This window comes from Callorhinus ursinus, unplaced genomic scaffold (genome assembly GCF_003265705.2).
Source record: "Callorhinus ursinus isolate GAN/ISIS: 27379988/994484 unplaced genomic scaffold, GSC_fseal_2.0 scaffold34, whole genome shotgun sequence".
NCBI lineage: Eukaryota > Metazoa > Chordata > Mammalia > Carnivora > Otariidae > Callorhinus > Callorhinus ursinus.
In genome coordinates, this window is record NW_027397096.1 from 6,140,914 (window position 1) to 6,161,057 (window position 20,144).

General features: G+C 37.9%; 1 protein-coding gene across 7 annotated transcripts in view; it reads left to right on the forward strand.

The window, feature by feature from the left end:
• The window catches only part of RHOT1 (ras homolog family member T1), a 59,435-nt gene that overhangs the window by 17,221 nt on the left and 22,070 nt on the right, over positions 1–20,144 (forward strand). For 6 of the 7 annotated variants that reach the window (XM_073879411.1, XM_025851214.2, XM_025851216.2 and 3 more), the window contains exons 2-13: positions 570–628; positions 1,766–1,847; positions 4,723–4,766; positions 5,074–5,127; positions 5,259–5,311; positions 8,820–8,928; positions 9,244–9,345; positions 14,898–14,996; positions 15,528–15,636; positions 16,402–16,522; positions 18,939–19,023; positions 19,383–19,528. In XM_073879411.1, coding sequence (XP_073735512.1) covers positions 570–628; positions 1,766–1,847; positions 4,723–4,766; positions 5,074–5,127; positions 5,259–5,311; positions 8,820–8,928; positions 9,244–9,345; positions 14,898–14,996; positions 15,528–15,636; positions 16,402–16,522; positions 18,939–19,023; positions 19,383–19,528 — 1,063 coding nt within the window. The remainder of the gene's footprint in view (positions 1–569; positions 629–1,765; positions 1,848–4,722; positions 4,767–5,073; positions 5,128–5,258; positions 5,312–8,819; positions 8,929–9,243; positions 9,346–14,897; positions 14,997–15,527; positions 15,637–16,401; positions 16,523–18,938; positions 19,024–19,382; positions 19,529–20,144) is intronic. The other variant, XM_073879413.1, reaches the window with a different exon arrangement.

Sequence of the window (20,144 nt, forward strand, 5' to 3'; positions counted from 1 at the left end):
TTTTAACCATTTTTGAGAGTACAGTTAAAGGGCATTAAATACATTCACAGTGTTGTGTAATCATCAGCACTTTTTCTCTCTAAAACTCTTTCATCATCCCCAATTAAAACTGTGTAGATTACATAATAACTGTCCCTTCACCCGTCCCAGGAAATTTTTACGTATGGACATGGAATACCGCCCAAGTACATAATTTAAATGATAAGCGAAGATTGTAAAATAGTACGAATGCTGTGATTCTGCTAGTAAACTGTGTGGTGAATTATTATAATAATATAAGTAAAGAAAAAATCTGGGAAGCTACATATGCTAAACTGGTAAAGAGGGATTGGGGGAAGATTGTTACTTTTATATTATATTTTGGTAATTTTTTTGTTTTAAACAATGGGCATGCGTAACTTTTCTAAGCAGAAAAAGAGATATACTTTAAGCATTGTACTAAAACTGGGTGATTTGGATGCCTCTGATTTTGGCTAATGAATAACACACTCTGCTGTGTGGTTGCTGTATTTGAGCTTATGTAGAACCTAAACACTTTATTATTAAAATAATGATATTTGTTTTCACAGCTAGAGTTGGGAAGACATCACTGATTATGTCTCTGGTCAGTGAAGAATTCCCAGAAGAGGTAAACATTTTTATGTCTTGTCTATATTTAAAATCTTTTAAGGTTATCAAAATTGAGTTAAAGTGAAATAAATTCTGCACTTTTTTGGCATGTGTTTTCTTTCTGACAGTTGTGGCTTTAAAAGGGCTCATATTAGTTTACACAAGACATCCCTGAAACGTAGTGCAGGAGCAAGAATCACACTAGATCTGAGTTCACCTAAGTCCTTTGCTTTTCCTCCTTTCGATCTTGGCTAGGACATTTGTCATCTACAGAGATTTTTTCTTTCTTTCTTTACTCTTGTTAAGAATATGTGTATAATTTCATTGTTCAGATAGGAATTTGGTATATTATATGGTAGTGTTTTCAGCAGTTACAAGTGCCACATAATCATTCAGTTTCTTTTGCTTTTTTTTCCTCTTAAATAAGATACTGAAATAAGTAATTACTTAATTTGTGAAATAAAGTGTATCATCATATGATCACTTGAAGTATAATACCTAAAGACTTTCTGTGATCATTTAACTGAGTTTAGAATTGTCATTTTAGCACAGTCCTCTTGAGTATGGATAAGAGGTTTTTAATTGGCTTAAAAAAAATCATAGAGTCTTTCTAAAAACTGGAATCATTAAATACAAGGCTTATGTAGCCAATCAGTATCTTCTAGAAGAAATTAATTTTGATAATTTATTGTTTTATTTGAGAATTCCTTTGGATTAACATAGCTCCTCATTTGTAGCATGTCTTAAGCATCAACAAAATGGAATGAAACAGCATTTTAAAAATCAAATGTTTGAAACACTGAATTAATTTAAGTATTGTTTTAGGCTGTGTTACATCCGAAGTATCCTTAATATGTTCTGTGCTCACACAAGTAGAAATGTGCATGCTTTTTTAAAAGAAGTGTTTATTGGGGCACCTGGATGACTCAGTCGGTTGAGCATCCAACTCTTGATCTCAGTTCAGGTCTTGATCTCAGGGTCGTGGATTCAAGCACAAAAATAAGCATTTAAAAGTGTAAATAAATCTTGAAAGGATAGGTATGGGTGGAAGGGGCTAATATATAGATGAATTTACATGATCTGTTAACAAGTTTGATTGATAATATCCAAAGGTTTTTTTTTTCCTTTTCTTTTCTATATTTGTTTGCAAATGAAGGTTCCTCCCCGGGCAGAAGAAATTACCATTCCAGCTGATGTCACCCCTGAGAGAGTTCCAACACACATCGTAGATTACTCAGGTAATGAATAGCCTCTTGTGGGTGAAGCTGCAGGGTTAATTTAATAGTCCTCAAAAAAGGTGTACATCCTGAGCTTTAAAAAGTGTTCCAGGATAAGTGTTCCTTTTTCTCTGGCAATAAATAATCATTTACTATTCTTGTCTCATTTATATCTCCTTGCCAGCCCCCACCCCACATGCCATGTAAAGCCTCCGTCTTGTAGTTCTCTGTCCCAGATTTACTAAGTTGGGTTCCATAATAATGAAAAGGAAGGAGTGATGGTAAATGACAAGTAGTAGAGAAATCAGTATCCTCCTTGACTTGACATGTTTGCAGAGTTAAGTTCTGGATTAATTTTGTTATCAGGCATTCAGGAATTCTGAATTTGAGAATTTGTTGAGTTCTAAATTTGTTCTTTAATTCATCAGCCTTTGTCCCCTCCCCCAAATAATGGTTAAAACAGTCATCAGCTTGCTTACATTATATGATAATAGAAGCACATTTGTATTGCTTTTAATAATTTAAAATTTTTCTACCCACTAGTACTTGCTTTTTTTTCTTTCAAAGATTTTATTTATTTATTTGACAGAGGGAGAGAGAAAGAGAGAGTGGCAGGCAGAGGGAGAAGCAGGCTCCCCGCTGAGCAGAGAGCCCAATGTCGGGCTTGATCCCAGGACTCTGGGATCATGACCTGAGCCAAAGGCAGATGCTTAACTGACTGAACCACCCAGGCACCCCTAGGACTTACTTTTTATTTTTATTTATTTATTCTTTTAAGATTTTATTTATTTGAGAGAGACAGAGATATTGACAGAGAACGCGAGTGGGGAGGAGAGGGAGGAACAGGCTTCCCGCTAAGCAGGGAGCCTGATGTGGGACTCGATCCCAGGACCCTGGGATCATGACCTGAGCTGAAGGCAGACACTTAACCAACTGAGCCACCCAGGTGCCTTAGGACTTAACTTTTTAATCACTAAATTATTTTGCTCTGTTCTGGGACTTCTTTAAAAAAAAAAAAAAAAAGGGAGGGGTGCCTGGCTGGCTCAGTTGGTAGAGAGTGTGACTCTTGATCTTGGGGTTGTGAGTTCGAGCCCCATGTTGGGAGTCAGTTGTAACAGATGTACCACTCTGATGGGGTGTGTTCATAATGTGGGAAGCTATGTGGGGGCAGGAAGTATATGGGAAATCGCTGTGCCTTCCACTCAGTTTTGTGGTGCATTTAAAACTGCTCTAAAAAATAAAATCTGTTTGTAAGAATGGCATAACTACATTGGTAATACTTTGTTTTCCTAAGCTGGTATCCCACATAGTCTAAAGGTGAAATACTAAGGACTGTGCAGTCCAATACATATGACTGTTGAACACTTAAAACCTGGCTAGTCTAAGCTGAACTATGCTGTAAGTATAAAATACAGGTGGAATTAGAAGACTTGGTGTGAGAAAAAGAATATAAATCTCATTAATAATTCTCTTGTTGAGTACATGTTGAAATTTTAATATTTCTGATATCTTGGGTTAAATAAAAATGTACTTTTACCTGTTCCTCTTTACTTTTGTGGGGGGGAGACGGGCACAGAGAAGCAGGGGGAGAGAATCTTAAGCAGGCTCCATGCCCAGTGCAGAACCTGACATGGGGCTTGATCCCACAACCCTGAGATCATGACCTGAGCCGAAATCAAGAGTCGGACGCTTGAGCCACCCACGCACCCCATCCTTTTGACTTTTTTAATGGGACTGCTGGAACATTAAAAATGACATACACAGCTTGCTCATCCAGCTGCCAAACAGCAGTATACCAGAAGCTGAGGGGGTTGGATGCTTTCTGCTGCAATCAGCCTTATAACCTGCTTCATTTACAAAATTATTCTTTTTCAGCATTGGAATTGAAGCCATTACCCATTGATTACTCAACATATGAAGAGATATTTAAAATATGGCCAGTTATTTAGCATAAATTAAAATACCATTGTACTCATTTATGGTATTAGTTTGCATGTCAGAAATAACAGGCATTTTGGAGCAGGAGAATATTTAATATAAGGTGATCTAAATTAATGTCAGTTATTGCTTTTCTCTTCATTTGTATGCTTTTTTTAAAAAAAAAAAGATTTATTTATTTATTTGAGAGAGAGAGCACAAGCCAGAGGGGCAGAAGGAGAGGGAGAGAATCTCAAGCAGACTCCTCGCTGAGTGCAGAGCCCGACTTAGAGCTCGATCTCCTGACCCTGAGGTCATGACCTGAGCTGAAATCAAAAGTTGGATGCTTAACTGACTCTGCCACCCAGGCACTCCATTCATTTGTATGCTTTTTCATCATACCTATGATCATGCATAACTCCTGCACTGTGGGGTTATATGCACATCCACCATTTGAGACCCATTCCAGCCAGAGATATGTGCTAGAAAGGAAATTCTGGACTCTTCACTATCATGCTTCGGTTTTGCTTCTGTGGCCTGCTCTCTTAAGATACAAGCTCTTAAGCTTGTATTGCCCAGATTCTCACCTGGCCTTCTGACCCTGTGTGTATGGACTCTTTGTCTGGGCTTCTGACTGCAGCACCTAGTCTTCTAGCTTCGGTTTCTGATCTCTTTGGCCTGACCCTTCTCAACTCTGGATCAGATGCTGGACTAGATTTATCACACAATGCCGTCTGCTCTTCGTGCAGTTATCCTGTGGTAGACTTGCCTTTCAGTGCCAGCCAGCTTCCTTATCATAGTCCAGCTTTTTCCTTTCCCTGGCTTGCCCTTGCCTTTGCCACCTCATCTGGCACTACACTACATAAATGACATGAGGGATGAGGGGTGTTGGATGCGTGCCATGTAGATGTTAGCTTGGCCATTGGTTTTTATGAAAATGTATAAAATAATGAACATTTTTTGACTTTGTCATTTGTAGAAGCAGAACAGAGTGATGAACAGCTTCATCAAGAGATATCACAGGTGAGTTAAAAAAACAGCTGTAGGGTTTTTTGTGGGAACACGGTGATGATTTTGAGTCTTAGGTCTTAAGTCTTTGTTGTTAACTTCTGGCTTTGAGTATGTATTTTTGCAGTAAGTCCTTAGGAACTTTTTCCTGTTAAAGGCATGCTAAATGTGGGTTTTTTTTTTTTAGGTTTCAAATTTTATTCTTCCTTTGGAAGAATATGTTAACATATTAACAAATATGTTAACTAGCTGGCAATTAAATGCTACCGTTTACATTTGTATTGTTTAAAAATACCATTAATTTCTTAATTTTCTCTTGTAGGCTAATGTCATCTGCATAGTTTATGCTGTTAACAATAAGCATTCTATTGATAAGGTATGAACGTGTGACTTTTTTCACTATATCTAGTTAAATTTCAACGGGAGCACTTTTAAAATTGATCCTTAATTTAGAGTTTTCAGAGAAGATCCTCATTGTGGCTTAGCCCTTGTTAATTTTCTTTTTAGGTAACAAGTCGATGGATTCCTCTTATAAATGAAAGAACAGACAAAGACAGCAGGTATTTTTTTTTCCTCTGAAACTTTGTATATTGAAAAATTTCAAACTTAGAGAAAAGTTGCGAGAAAGAGTACAATGAACACCTGTAAACCCTTCACTTACATCCACTAGTTAACACTTGCCACATTTGCTTTACCTAGAGGTCTTTCTCTGTTTATACACACACGCTGGTTTTGGAAGGAAAATTATTTGAGGCAGCACATATATTTGTGAGCAAAGCAGAAAACAGTGTTCTGGTACTATAATGATTTACAACTTCTGACATGAAATATTTTGATCATTGATCTTACATTATTTCTCTTTCCCAAACCACTGCTTAAGAAGTCTCTGCTTTAGAATTCCTCTCCATCTGTATCGTATGTGCCTTCCCTGTGGAGGTGCCTCTTGGGTGAGGAAAGCCTTCCCCTTGTCCCTGATTGCTTACGGCTGGTGTGTGTGACAGCATGGGACTGGGAGGGGAACGAGTGCCCCCTGAGATCGGGCTTATCCACTTGAGCCTTCCTTCCTTGTCTGTAGTGGAGACGAGGCTAATGCCTGTCTCGGCTGCATGTGGGAATTTTGAGAATCCAGTGAAATAATGCACTTGTACTGCTTTATAAGTTCTCTAAAGATGGCTAGAGATCTTTATTTAGGAATGCATAGAGGGAGATTCCTTCGAAATTCTTTGGAAGATACGTGTGTGATGGGAAGAAGTAAGAGAACACACCTTCTGTACTTTTCTGAGCAGAATGATAGTTCTGGGTATAAGTGTTTTCAGTTTTAAGTCAAAATGGAAACCAGAAATTTTTCTTGGCAGTATTATTTAATGGAACATGTTATTTATGAGGTATTTTTAAACTTTAGGGAAATCAGACTAATATCTGTGTATAGTACACATGTGGTCCTTTGTTTAATTTTTTAGATATCTCTTTTGGACATTTTTGTGCCTTGAAACTGTAAAGATTTGGTTCTAAACAGATGAACGTAGTCATTGAGCCTGCCTCATGTATTTACGGAGGGAGACTTTGTGACTGAGATGGCGTTGTATATGCTGTGTCTTGCAGCTCTGATGGCACCTCTTTGTCATAGTTTTAAATTTTGAAGTGACTTCCTGACAAGGTAAAAAAGAGACGGTGACCCCGTAGAGCTACACTGTCCAATGTAGTAAACTCTAGTCAGTTGTGGCAATTTAACTTCAAATTAAGTAAAATTAAATAAAACTAAAAATTCAGTTCCTTGGATACACATAGCCACATTTCCGGTGCCCGGTAGCCACTTGTGGCTGGTGGTTACAGTAATGGACAGTTCAGATACAGATCATTTCCATCAACACGGAGGGCCGTAGCAGATAGGCCTGCCTTCAAGGCATCCACAGCTACATGCTCCTGACACTTGCTCTTCTTGTTGCACACTTGAGAGCTGTTTCCACAAGGGACTCTTCAGAGAAGGCAGTTTTTCTGGGCTCTATCAAGCACCAGATTGGACGCCTGAATTTAAAAAAATTAGTTTCACGGTGACAGCTTCCTACAATTCTGTGGTTAGTTTTGTGGCCCTTTTGTTATCCTCTGAAAGTAGCTTATAACATTTGAAGATCGAATTGAGCTTTCTCAGGTGTGGCTGTTTTTCCCCCCTCTTCAAATCATATGATCATACTTACTTTTCTTGTGCTTGACTTGTCCCAGGGGGGTCTGTTTCTTTATTATATGGACCTTACACTTTCCTAGTAACTTCTTTCCTGAGCCTCATACCTTAAATTTATATTTGTTGCACATATATTTTCCGTAGGACTTCCATGGACTGTTGTCACAGTGGTTCTTAATCAGGGGTGCCCATCACTGTCACCTGAGGTACTTTCAAAGAATATAGGTGCCTTTGCCCCACTCCTGGAGTTTTAGAATCTGTAGGTTTGGAGTAGGGCTTGGACATGTGTATTTGTTTAAGCTCCATAAATTATTTTGCATACACCTTTAGTTAAATGCAAACCACTACATTTTTGGAGACCCTCCTGGCTTTGTTAGGAATCTATATTTGGGTTATATAGTGGACCAGGCCCTTTATGCATAACCATACTAGGGGTGTAAATTGTGCAAGAATTTCTCTTGCTGTCTGGAGTTCCAGGAAGATGATTTGCTTTTTCTCCAAGCTCTCTTGCAAGATTTACAAATAACAGTTCCCTGCTAGTCTAGCTTTCTTTTATAATCCCCATTTAGATTTCTGACAGGCCTGTCAGATTTAACTTATCTGAAACAAAATCCTTACATCCCTGCCTACATCCCACTGCCCCCCCCCAATCAATCTTTTCTGACTCAGGACATCTGCTCAATTTGTCCAGCCAAAAACCTATGTATTTTTCTTAATTTCTGCCTTGCCCTCAACCTCCATATCTAATCTACCAGTTGTTCCTATTAGTTCTGCTTCTAAAATAGATCTCAAATCTGAATACTTTCTCTCCATCTTCACTGTCCTAATCCAGGCTACCAAATTTTAAAAAGCTTTTTATTACTGAAAAAAAAATCAGACACATACAAAAGTAGAGAGGATCGTCTAATGATTCCCTCCGTATCTGTCACCGGCTTCAGCAGTTACCAATTCATGACCGGTCTTGTTTCATTTACTACCCCTCCCATTGGGATCATTTTGAACAAATCATACTGTCAATATTTCAATCTGTATCTCTAAAAGGCAACATGACTCATTTTATTGTGCCTCTACTCCTAATTCCTCACCGGCTTCCTGTTTTACACTTATAATAAAATGCACACTCCTCACTGCTCCGTACGTGTCTGGCCTTTACTCCTCTTCCCCGCCCCTTTACGCCCCTCTTCCCCTTTGCTTAGTAATCTCTGGCCACTCTTGACATATTTCTGTTTGGATTCACCTTTTTTCGGTTTGAGCCCTTTGTACACATTCTCCCTTCTTTCTGCACAGCTCTTTTCTGGATCTTCACAGGCCCCGTTCCAACTCATCCTTTGCTCCTTGGCTCAGATGCCACCTTGTCAGAGAGATTTTCCCCTGATTACCGTATAATTAGCCCCCTCTCATGACTCTGTCCCATATCCCCCTATTTACTTTCTTCATTGCACTTAGGAATTGGAAAGTGTATTGTTTATTTGCTTATTGTCCATTTTCTGATTTTCACTATTAGAATGGGCAGGGACCTTATCTGTCGTATATCCTTTAATGCTTAGAACAGTACCTGGCTTACAAGAAGTACTTAGTAGGGGCTCCTGGTGGCTCAGTCAGAAGAGCATACGACTCTTAATCTCAGCGTCGTGAGTTCAAGCCCCAGGTTGGGTGTAGAGATTACTAAAGAAAGTAAATTAACTTTAAAAAATTTTTTTAAAAATAAGTACTCAGTAAATATTTGTTGAATATGAACATGCTGCTAGGGGACTGGAACTGACTACAGTAGAGGGTTCATGTTGGGGGGATTAAGTAAAGCTAATTAGAATGGGTTATTATATATTTTAAAATAGATATTTGAGGTCTTTTGCCTTCCTTATTATTGCAATATATTCTGTTTATTTCAGGCTGCCTTTGATACTTGTTGGGAACAAATCTGATTTGGTGGAATATAGTAGTATGGAGACCATCCTTCCCATTATGAACCAGTACACAGAAATAGAAACCTGTGTGGAGGTATGCCTTACCATTTCATTTAGAAATTTACTGCTGGTGAATTCTCACTAAACTGTGGTTTGAAATACGATGTGTGAAAGTGTGGGATGGGATAACTTTCCTGCTGTTCGTGAAGTCATATAAACCAAATAAAACAGAGAACTTGGAATTGGCCTCTGAGTTCTTTGCAGACGTTAATATTATGATTTCGATGGAGAAAAATGTCTTTTTCAGTTTCTTCAAGCAATCTTGTTATTACCTTATATTGATAGTTTAAAAATTGTTTTTAGCTCCCATAATTGCTTTTAGGACATAAAATTTTAAACTTTTTTTCAGTGTTCAGCAAAAAACCTCAAGAACATATCAGAGCTCTTTTATTACGCACAGAAAGCTGTTCTTCATCCTACCGGGCCCCTGTACTGCCCAGAGGAGAAAGAGGTAACCCCCTGCCCCCCAGGCTGTGTTAGTAGGGGCTGGAATGTGTAGGTAGTAACTCTAGTAGAGATTTTTAATAACTCTTTTTTTTTTTTTAAGATTATTTATTTATTTATTTGAAAGAAAGAGAGATAGCGAGCAGGAACACAAGCAGGGGGAGTGGGAGAGGGAGAAGCAGGCTTCCCGCGGAGCAGGGAGCCCGACGTGGGGCTTGATCCCAGGACCCCGGGACCATGACCTGAGCTGAAGGCAGACGCTTAACGACTGAGCCACCCAGGTGCCCCGATTTTTAATAACTCTTAAGTATTCTTCTAAACTGAAATTTAAATTATTGTCTATTAATCAATTACATTTTCTAGGTACTTCAAAGACATTCATGTTAAATACTATGAATAGTATTCCAGGTCAAAAAGTATTTCAGAAAATGCCATTAAAAGAAACAGAAGAATTGGCAACAATAACAGTAAAGTCTGAAGACTTACCTAATGGTTTACTTACTTTGCTAGTATAAAGTTCACAGACTTAAAAACACTCACAAATGAAAACCTTGTGTAATAAAAAAAAAACAAAAAACCTTGTGTAATGATTTGACATAGGTACAGCATGTAACGCAATTTGAATATTCCATTCTGTTTCATAGCTAAGAAACACAGTATCTAAAATTTAACAATATTTGCTATAGACTTTTTTCTTTTTTAAAAAAATTTATGTATTTGTTTTTAATTCCAGTATAATTAATGTACAGTGTTGTATTAGTTTCAAGTGTACAATATAGTGATTCAGCAATTCTGTATGTTACTTAGTGCTCATCATGATAAATGTACCCTTGGAGTGCCTGGGTGGCTCAGCAGGGAGCCTGCTTCTCCGCCTCCTTCTGCCATTCCCCCTGCTTGTGCTCTCTGGCTCTATCTTTCTGTCAAATAAATAAATAAAATATTTTAAAGTAAATAAATGAATTGATGAATGAACCTTAATCCCCTTCATCTCTTTGCCAAAGTCTTTTTTTTTTAAAGATTTATTTATTTATTTGAAAGAGAGAGAGAGAGTGCACGTGCTGGGGGAGGTGAGCCAAAACCAAGAGTTGGCCGCTCAACTGACTGAGCCACCCGGGTGCCCCTGCCATAGACATGTATGGATATACCACATTTGTTTGTTTATCCATTCATCTGTTGATTGACATTTGGGTTGTTTCCATTTTTTGATTATTGTGAATAGAAGAAGTTTGAGTACCTGTTTTCATTTCTTTTGAGTGTATATTGAGGAGTGGGTTGCTAGGTCACATGGTAGTTCGGTTTCATTTATTGAGGAATCACCAAACTGAATGGCAGGTTCCAATTTCTCCACGTCTCTGCCATGCCAGTACTTGTGATTTTCCTTTTTGTGTGTTTGTGTGTGCTTTATTACGGCCATCCTAGTGGTGGTGGGGGTTTTGATTTGCATTTCCCTGATACCTAATGATGCTGAACATCTTTTCATGTGCTTATTGGCCATTTGTATATGGAGAAATGTTTATTTAAGTCTTTACCCATGTCTTAATTGAGTTGCTTTCTTATTGTTGAGTTTTTAAGAAATAAAAAATTGCAGATTTTTTCCAGGAAAAATTTATAGTATCAGTGAGTGGCTGGCAGACTTTGACCCGTGGGCTAAATTGGCCTGCCACCTGTTTTTGTACGGTTTGTGAACTCAGAATTTATATATTACACGTTTCTCAATGATTGAAAAAAAAATCTGAAGAAATAATATTTTGTTATATGGGAAAATCATATAACTTTCAAATTTTATCGTTCATAAATAACATTTTACTGCAACACAGCCACACTCGTTCCTTTATGTTTGTCTGTGACTGCTTTCGTGCTTCAAAGGCACGAGTAGCTGCAACAGAGCCCGCATGTGCTGCCCTCACTTCTCCCTGCTGCCTGGCACACTGCTGATTGCACTGACCCCGTTATGACTTTATAGTGTGAGTACCAGGTGTGCCACGGTACCTGAGCATCTTACTGTTTTATTATCGGTGCATTACCTAGCATGCCAGAACAAAAGAAATATATGGCAAAGCAGATAGATTTTCTGAGCTCAAACTCCAGTTCTCGCATCATTTTTTTAGGGACCTTAATGCAAATGCAAAGGAAAGTTCCATGTTTTATAATTCATTTGACTGTGCACTTGAAGAGCTTCTACCTAACCTTCAATTGGAACTGATTAATCTGTAGTGTAATGACATGCTAACAGGAAAATATCAAGAAAAGAACCTAATATAATTTTGTAAATGCCTTCCAAGCAGTTAATGTGCTCAATTAAAAATGCTCTGTTTATGGATATGTGTCAGTATTGGCCATACATATCTACAAAATGATTTTCAGAGATGAAATATGTAAAATCTCATTGCAGATCGGCATTAACAGATGAACATTTTCAGTTTTCATGATAGAGAACACTAACTTTGAACCCTAATTAAACAAAACGTTATTCCTCCCCCCAAAATTTCATTTTTCTTATTCGTAGACCTGTGTAGCAAATTTTTACCCCATTATTATTACATTTTGAATTCTGTCAGTAAAAACTTTATGGAAATTTGATTCTCTCTTGCTATATAATATATAAATACTTACATGATATTCTTGATTTTGCCTATTGGCCTCCAAAGCCTAAAATATTCGCTATGTGGCGCTTCACAGAAAAGGTGCCGACCCCTGGTATAAGTAATTAATCTGAGTTATCCCTTAATCTGACCCTGGTTTACTCTTCCTTAATCCTGGTTTACTGTTCCATAATTGGAGTGCTTCTTTCTAATTTACTCTTAGTCCAGTATTTCCCTAATTTGCCCCAGAATAGTCACTAGGCACACTTGTTAAAAACACCAATCCCATTCTGATTCAGCCAGATACAGCATCTTATGATCAAGGAAATTTGGGAAAGTCTCATACTATAGAGATTTACCTGAGGCCTTGGCCTGGTGGTACATTAAATCTGCTCTCTTAGTTTGTTCTCAGTGCTTTAATTGCTCCTTTTTTCCTAGGCCTATTATTAGTTCTGCTAATCTGCTTATTTCCCCTGCCCTTCCCCCAGTCCCAGAGACTAAAACTTCTACCACCATCTGTTACTTGTTTCTTAGGAGGACCTGCCTGAGATAAAAGATGTAACTTTTAGAAACTAACCCTTGTCTGTATAGACAACAATAATAATTTTTTTTCCCTAAGTAAGCCCTACACCCAACATGGGGCTGGAAATCCTGACCCTGAGATCAAGAGCTGTGCCCTCTACCAGCTGAGCCAGGCAGGCGCCCCAAAAATAAACTTTTAATGCAGGGAGTGCCTGGGTGTTTCAGTAGATTGAGCCTCCTACTCTTGATTTCAGCTCAGGGTTGTGAGATCCAGCCCTGGTCCGGCTCTGTGCTCAGCACAGAGCCTCCTTAATGATTCTCTCTCTCCCTCTGCCCCTCTATCCCAGGTTGTGGGTGCACACGTGCACGCATGCTCTCTCTCAAAAATAAATAACCTTTTAACACAGATTTGAGGTGGAATCATCAAAAAATAATATTCAAGATTAAAGCCTGATGATTAATTCAAAATTAATTCCAATGATGATGGACTCTGTATGGCCCATGGAGTCCTCTGCTTACCTAATAACGAAAAAGATGTGACTTGTATAATAATGTTTATTGTGTGAGGGTTTTAATTATTCATATGCAAAATGAAATCTTTAATTACTGTAAAATTTTTTTACAGCCTTATTGAGATATAATTAATACCTTTTAAACATAGTCATATTTGGGTGTTATGTTTTAAGGTAATTACTATTTATATACTGTATTGAGCCAATAGCTTAGATCACTTTAGCTTTTTTTTTTTTTAAGATTTTATTTATTTGTCAGAGAACAAGTAGGGGGAGTGGCAGGCAGAGGGAGAAGTAGGGAGCAGGGAGCCTGATGTGGGGCTCGATCCCAGGACCCTGGGATCATGACCTGAGCTGAAGGCAGACACTTAACTGACTGAGCCACCCAGGCACCCCCAGAAGAAGCTATATTATTTGGTTTCTAACTTTTTTACTTAACTTTTCTCAGTTCTTTATAATCTCTTTATATCTTAGGTTTTATCTTTGTCTCATTACATCAAATTTTTCTCCTACAGACCCTATTTAAAACAACATAAGAAGGGATTGTCTATATGTTTGAGAAGATAATAATACTGTTTTTTCCAGATAGCGGTATGGCTGAGGTTCATAAGTACACATTTCCTCACCTTGCCGTCTTCATTTCTCTGACTCAGACTGTCCATAGGAGATCTCCTTCCAGATTTACATACTGTTTAGAGATCTTCCTGAAAGTTTTATTTTCTCAAGATAGTTAACAATGGTTATCCTATAGTAAACTATACAGATCAGAAGCATGTGGGCCTTATTTTTAAATAGTAAAATATTTGTTCTATCCATTATATATCCTAAAACAAAATGAAGGAAGTTGTCAAAATACATTTCCAGCAGCATTACTTATAAAAGTTTTATAGTGTCACAATAGGCAAGATTCTTTTTAAAATGCAAGTAATTCTTATAATAGGAAGTTAATTAAAGGCTTTATACTTTTGCCACCTCTTTGTGATTAAGCATACTTAATTCCCGACTTTGACACACACACACACACACACACACACACACACACACACACACGAGAGAGAGAGCAAAACATTCAGTCCCATTCTTCTGTCAGAAGGTTGGTCAAAAATCAGATGTTGGGGGGTACCTGGGTGGCTCAGTCGGTTAAGCATCTGCCTTTGGTTCAGGGCATGATCCCAGGGTCCTGGGATTGAGTCCCGCATTGGGCTCCTTGCTCAGTGGGGGCCTGCTTCTCCCTCTGCCTGCTGCTCCCCCTGCTTGTGTTCTCTCTCTCTTACAAATAAATAAATAAAATCTTAAAAAAAAAATCAGAAGTTGGTTATACCTCAGTAAAGTTGGGGGGGGAAATCAGAAATTGGGAAGGAACGCCCTTAGTAGTTTTTTTTTTAAGATTTTATTTATTTATTTGAGAGAGAGAATGAGAGAGAGCACATGAGAGGAGGGAGGGTCACAGGGAGAAGCAGACTCCCTACTGAGCAGGGAGCCCGATGCGGGACTCGATCCCGGGACTCCAGGATCATGACCTGAGCCGAAGGCAGTCGCTTAACCAACTGAGCCACCCAGGCGCCCAGGCCCTTAGTAGTTTTATAGTCAGTTCAAATTTTTTATGGAATGAAGGAGGGCATAAATAAATATTTATTTTCTATATGACTGGAAGAATAAATTTTCTCTAATGATGACCTTCTTTTTTGCTTATCCTTGGAGAATTTTTGATCACCAGGGGCAGAATTTGACCATTCTGTGTATTGGTTCAAGTAAACAGTACCTCATTTACTTAAAAAGACATTGAGTATAAAAGTAAATGGCTTTGCTTTAGTTCACTTTTCATGTTTTATTTGATGTTATGTATTTGATCATGAAAAGAAAACATTACTTTATGAAAGTCATATTTTGAAATCCCAACTATCTTAATTAACATAATTGTTTCTTTTCTCAATGATGTATAGATGAAACCAGCCTGTATAAAAGCCCTCACCCGTATATTTAAAATATCTGATCAAGATAATGATGGCACTCTCAATGATGCTGAACTCAACTTCTTTCAGGTAGCCCTCTTCTTCTTTAGGCATTTCTGTATCTTGGAGGATTTCTTGTTGAGAAAAGCTATAAAAATATTATTAGCTTAAACAATGTTATGTTGATAAGCATGTCTTTTTCATGTAAAACTGTCTTTCCCATCAAGCTATTTAAGTCTTCACCTGGGGTATAAAACTCTCCTATGCACAGGAATTGAGGGGACTCTGTGTCATTTCATGGTATACAATGGGTGTATTAAAGATGACTTGAAGTTTGAACTCTGAATTATTTTTTCTTTCTTGGTTTTGTATAACATGGATACACAAAGAGCTCTGTGTTTCAGAAATGCTATGGAGAGAGTAGGGAAAATTTCTTTCCTTCTACATATGACATGTTTTAAATAAATAATGCAAAGCAGAGATGATCCTATTCTAATTTAGGATTTGGTGCTTTTTTTTTGGTTACAACTGGTTTAATGTTGTTTTGTAGATTAATGTTTTATATTATTTGTGGTTTTAATGCTGTTTTGTTTTTAAATTGATTTTTACGTTTTTTGCTAGAGGATTTGTTTCAATACTCCATTAGCTCCCCAAGCTCTGGAAGATGTCAAGAATGTAGTCCGGAAACATATAAGTGATGGTGTGGCTGACAGTGGATTGACATTGAAAGGTGAGTGAATGGTGTTTTCCGCCCCCTTTTAAACTTGATATTTTCAAACTTTGGCAGAAGGTGCAGGTCCTAGCATTATATATACTTTAAGGAAATATTAGTATTTACTGATAGACCTAAGATCTAACTTGGTTATTAAGAGTTAGAAGAGACAGGCCATTGATGGAGATAATTATCCTTACTGTCAGCAAAGATTAGAGGTGGGGAAATTGCTCAGATCTTAGGAATGCAGAGGTCCATCTGAGGGCCTGAGATTTCTGGGACAAACAAATTTATCTTAATATTCTTACTACTTAACAGCATCCTTTAAATATAAATTATTTTCAGGGCAAACATGTTGTCTACCAGTCACATTTACCAAGTACAAAATGTTCCTTGTAGAACGTATTACAGAGCCACAGTGAAATGAGATGAAATTGAAAACCACTGTTTTCCATTATAGAAATAAATTCAAAAATCTATAAAATGACTTCATTTATTTTTATCATATAACTTTGTGAATGTCAGTGTATTCCTTGGAATGCATTTTTGGCCCTTTTATCCATTGCCATCTCTTGCTGCCTTGGGTGTATATGTGAAATGATTCTGAAGTCAGCTCTGTTTCATTGACAGATTTATGAACTTTGTTTTGATTTGACCTTCGGTATGCAAAGCTGTATGCATATGTTCATGATTCTAGCTCTTGCCGTTATGTGTTACATGCTTTTCTCCCTTGTGACTTTGTACCCTTATTCACATCACCTGTACTTACTGATTTTATTTCAGGTTTTCTTTTTTTACACACACTTTTTATCCAGAGAGGGAGACACGAAACTACCTGGACTGTGCTTCGACGATTTGGTTATGATGATGATCTGGATTTGACACCCGAGTATTTATTCCCCTTGTATGTACCTATGGCTTTCTAATTGATTTTGCTTGCCAAGTATTTTTAAGTTTTATTTGGCACACAGTTTAGGTAGGCTTTGAGCTACTCAGAACTAATTTAGATTTATAGAGAGGTTTATAGCAGGATTTGTCAACCTCGGCACTATTGACATTTTGGACCAGCCAATTCTTTGTTGTAGAGTCTGCCCTGTGTATTATAGGGTGTTTAGCACATCCTTTTTTTTTTTTTTTTTTAAGATTTTATTTATTTATTTGACAGAGACATAGCGAGAGAGGGAACACAAGCAGGGGGAGTGGGAGAGGGAGAAGCAGGCTTCCCGTCAATCAGGGAGCCCGATGCGGGGCTTGATCCCAGGACCCCGGGACCATGACCTGAGCCAAAGGCAGACGCTTAACGACTGAGCCACCCAGGCACCCCTGTTCAGCACATCCTTAGTTGCCAGTAACACCTCCTCCCCCAGCTCTGACAACTGAACACGTCCAATGTCTCTAGAAATTGCCAAATGTTCTTTCAGGAGCAAAATCATCCCCAGTTGAGAGCACCTGATTTATAGCATGGCATAAATTTTTCTTCTTCTTCTCATGGGGAATAAGAGTATCTTTTTTTATTCATCTTACTGAGGAAGGAGATAACAGATGCTGGACAAACTTGAATTTGGAATCAAGACGTCAGAGTACATTGGTTCACTTCTTTTCCTTAGTCCTTCTCTGTAAGTTTTATGGCCTTTTCTTAGCTCAGGATGAAATAAGTTAATTTTTCCTAAATAGCCTGATTAGGAATTTTGTGGTTCTGTTTGTGGTTATTTTCCTCCGATAATGCTATGTGTGAGTTGTGTTTGTTTAAAACGGACCCAGTTTCACCTGAAATAGGTGACTGCCTTGCTGTGTGTTGCCTCTCCTGTACCCCAGGGAGGTAGGCTTTTCAGGGAAGTGATGTCCCAATATCTGGCCTTTTGGGTCTTCAACCTTTCTTCTTTACTTTTTCCTTGGCACATTGTCTTCATATTGTCCCTTTTTATTTTAGCTTAGCACCCCTAGCTATCTATGTAAGGGTACAGAAAGACTCTTGTTTTTTCATTTATCATCATCATCGAGAAAGCAGAGTTCTTTCTGGTCTATTAATCTGGTCTAAGTTGAAACTTCTCTTGTTGAAGTGACTAAATCTTGGCTCAAGTAATTTCCCAGATTTTTCAATAAAAAAACGTATTGAATGAATGAATTTGTCCCAGGACCTTTTGTCACATTTTCTTTTCTGTGCCATTAACATGGGTAGGTAAATTCTACAGGAAGTTGCTTATTACTTTCTTAAGCGTGACAGTAAGAGAACTCCATTGCTTAGGGCTTTGTGGCTCACACTAATATCTCTCAGTTTCTTTATGCTGTCTGCCTTTCATTTTCTGTAGAATAGCCTCATAGAGCTACCACTTGAATCTTTCCAGCCTTGTTATTAAACTGTCTCCTTCTGTCCTTCATACTGCTACTAGATTAGTAGATATATAAATACATATTTGCCCATGTCACTTCACTTAGAGCCAGCATAAAGCTCAGTCTTCTTAACATGTTATACAAGGTCATTCATGATCTGCTCTGCTCATGCTTCATTCCCTGCCTTCATTCTAGAAGTAAATACTGCTACTAAACTATTTATAGTCTACCAATCATCAGTTGTTTCGGGCTCTAGGCTTTTGCCCAGGGATTCTCACTTCCCCCCCGCCAACCTAATTACTGCTTCTTAGCCTTCAAGTCTCTCCAAGTGAGTTGATAGTGTCTCTCAGTAGGACTGACACCTTCCCACCCCCATGCCAGAGATGTCCTCTTTCGTGTGGGCCACCATAGCATCCTTGGTTTACCCATATCCACCACTTGCCTCATTCTGTTGCAATAGTGAGGTTGTCTGTCCGTGGTCTGTCTCCTCCTTGAATGTGGTTCCCTAGGGGTAGGGAGCCTGTCTTATTTTTGTGTGCCTAGTACCTAGCTCAGTGCCTTTGATCGAACTGAACTTAGGATGGGTCAAAGGTCAAATCAGGCAGAAATAACCTCTTCACATCTTTTCAGCTCATTAAATGTTGACATAAGCCATAATTATGACTTACAGTTTGTTTATAAGAAGAACAGGCCCATTATAGCATAATGGTGTTACTTGTAAAATTTTTATTTCAACCTGCCCTTCAGAAATTTAAGAAAACTTTATATGTCAGCTCAGAATGAGTGTTACTACAGCTCTTGTGAGGACTGCTATTCCACTCCATTGACTTTCCCCTGGGAAGGTCTACATGGCTTCAGCAAAGGTATTTTATAAATGGTATCATCCCACAAAAAAAGACTTGTTGCAGTTTTATATCTGTTTCTTAAATTAAATTTTAATATTTGGTTAATGATTTATTTTACTCTTAAAATTTTTTTTTGGTCAATAGGCTAAAAATACCTCCTGATTGCACTACTGAATTAAATCATCATGCGTATTTGTTTCTCCAGAGCACCTTTGACAAGCATGATTTGGTAAGCTTTCAGCTGTCGTTTTCCATGATTGTAATAAAATATTTTTTGGTAAATGATTTAACTCTGTTCCCTTAGCTAGGGGATGCTCATGTCACATAGCCAAAAATTGCTCAAACTTCTTAAGTTAGACTAGCAAAAATTTTGTTTATTTACTTTTATTATTTTCTCAAGATGAAAAAGTCTGGTTTCTGATAGATTCTTATATAGGTTTTCTTATATACATGAGAAGAATTTTCTTGAGAAAATGTAAAATTTCATTTATTTTTAGAAGCATAGCTTTATTAGACTGGGGGCTCTGTGTTTGGGAATTATTCTCTTAGGTATCTAAACATTTTGTGTACTTCTTTGTGTATCCTCAGGATAGAGACTGTGCTTTGTCACCTGATGAGCTCAAAGATTTGTTTAAAGTTTTCCCTTACATACCGTGGGGGCCAGATGTGAATAACACAGTTTGTACAAATGAAAGAGGCTGGATAACTTACCAGGGATTTCTTTCCCAGTGGACGTGAGTACAGAGCTCACTTGTTTCCTTTAGAGTTACAGCCAGTTTAAAATTACAACGTGTCACATTCATCATTTTGTAAGTTGGTCAGGTCTTACAGATTGCTTCAATCATAACTGCCTGTGAGCAGGATTTATAGTGCTGCTGCTGTGTCTACGATGAACTTTAGATGTTCTATCAATTTATCAGGAAGGTCCTGTTTGCTTTTGGATGATGTACAGGGAAACAGTAATAAGTCTTACATCAAAACTGAACTAGATTTTAATACTTTTTTGATTAAGGGAATTGAAAACCTTATTGCTATTACACAATTCTTATACTTCCAGAATATGGGGAGAGCATATTTTACTTGACACTGAAGACTTATTTGAGGGGTTTTTTTGTTGTTGTTTGTTTTTAATTCACTTCTTAGGGTTTTTCTACAGTCTACCTACAGCATAGTTGACATTGTATCTGGGGCGCTAAGGACATCCTCTGGTCACGCATGATGACATTATTACTTTAGCCTTGGTGAGACTAACTTTCTCAACACCAGGACCTATTCTTTTTTTCACATCACAAGAAGGGTTAACTAATTTCAAGTGCCTTTCGGTTATTTTTGCACCTTTTGCAAACCTTT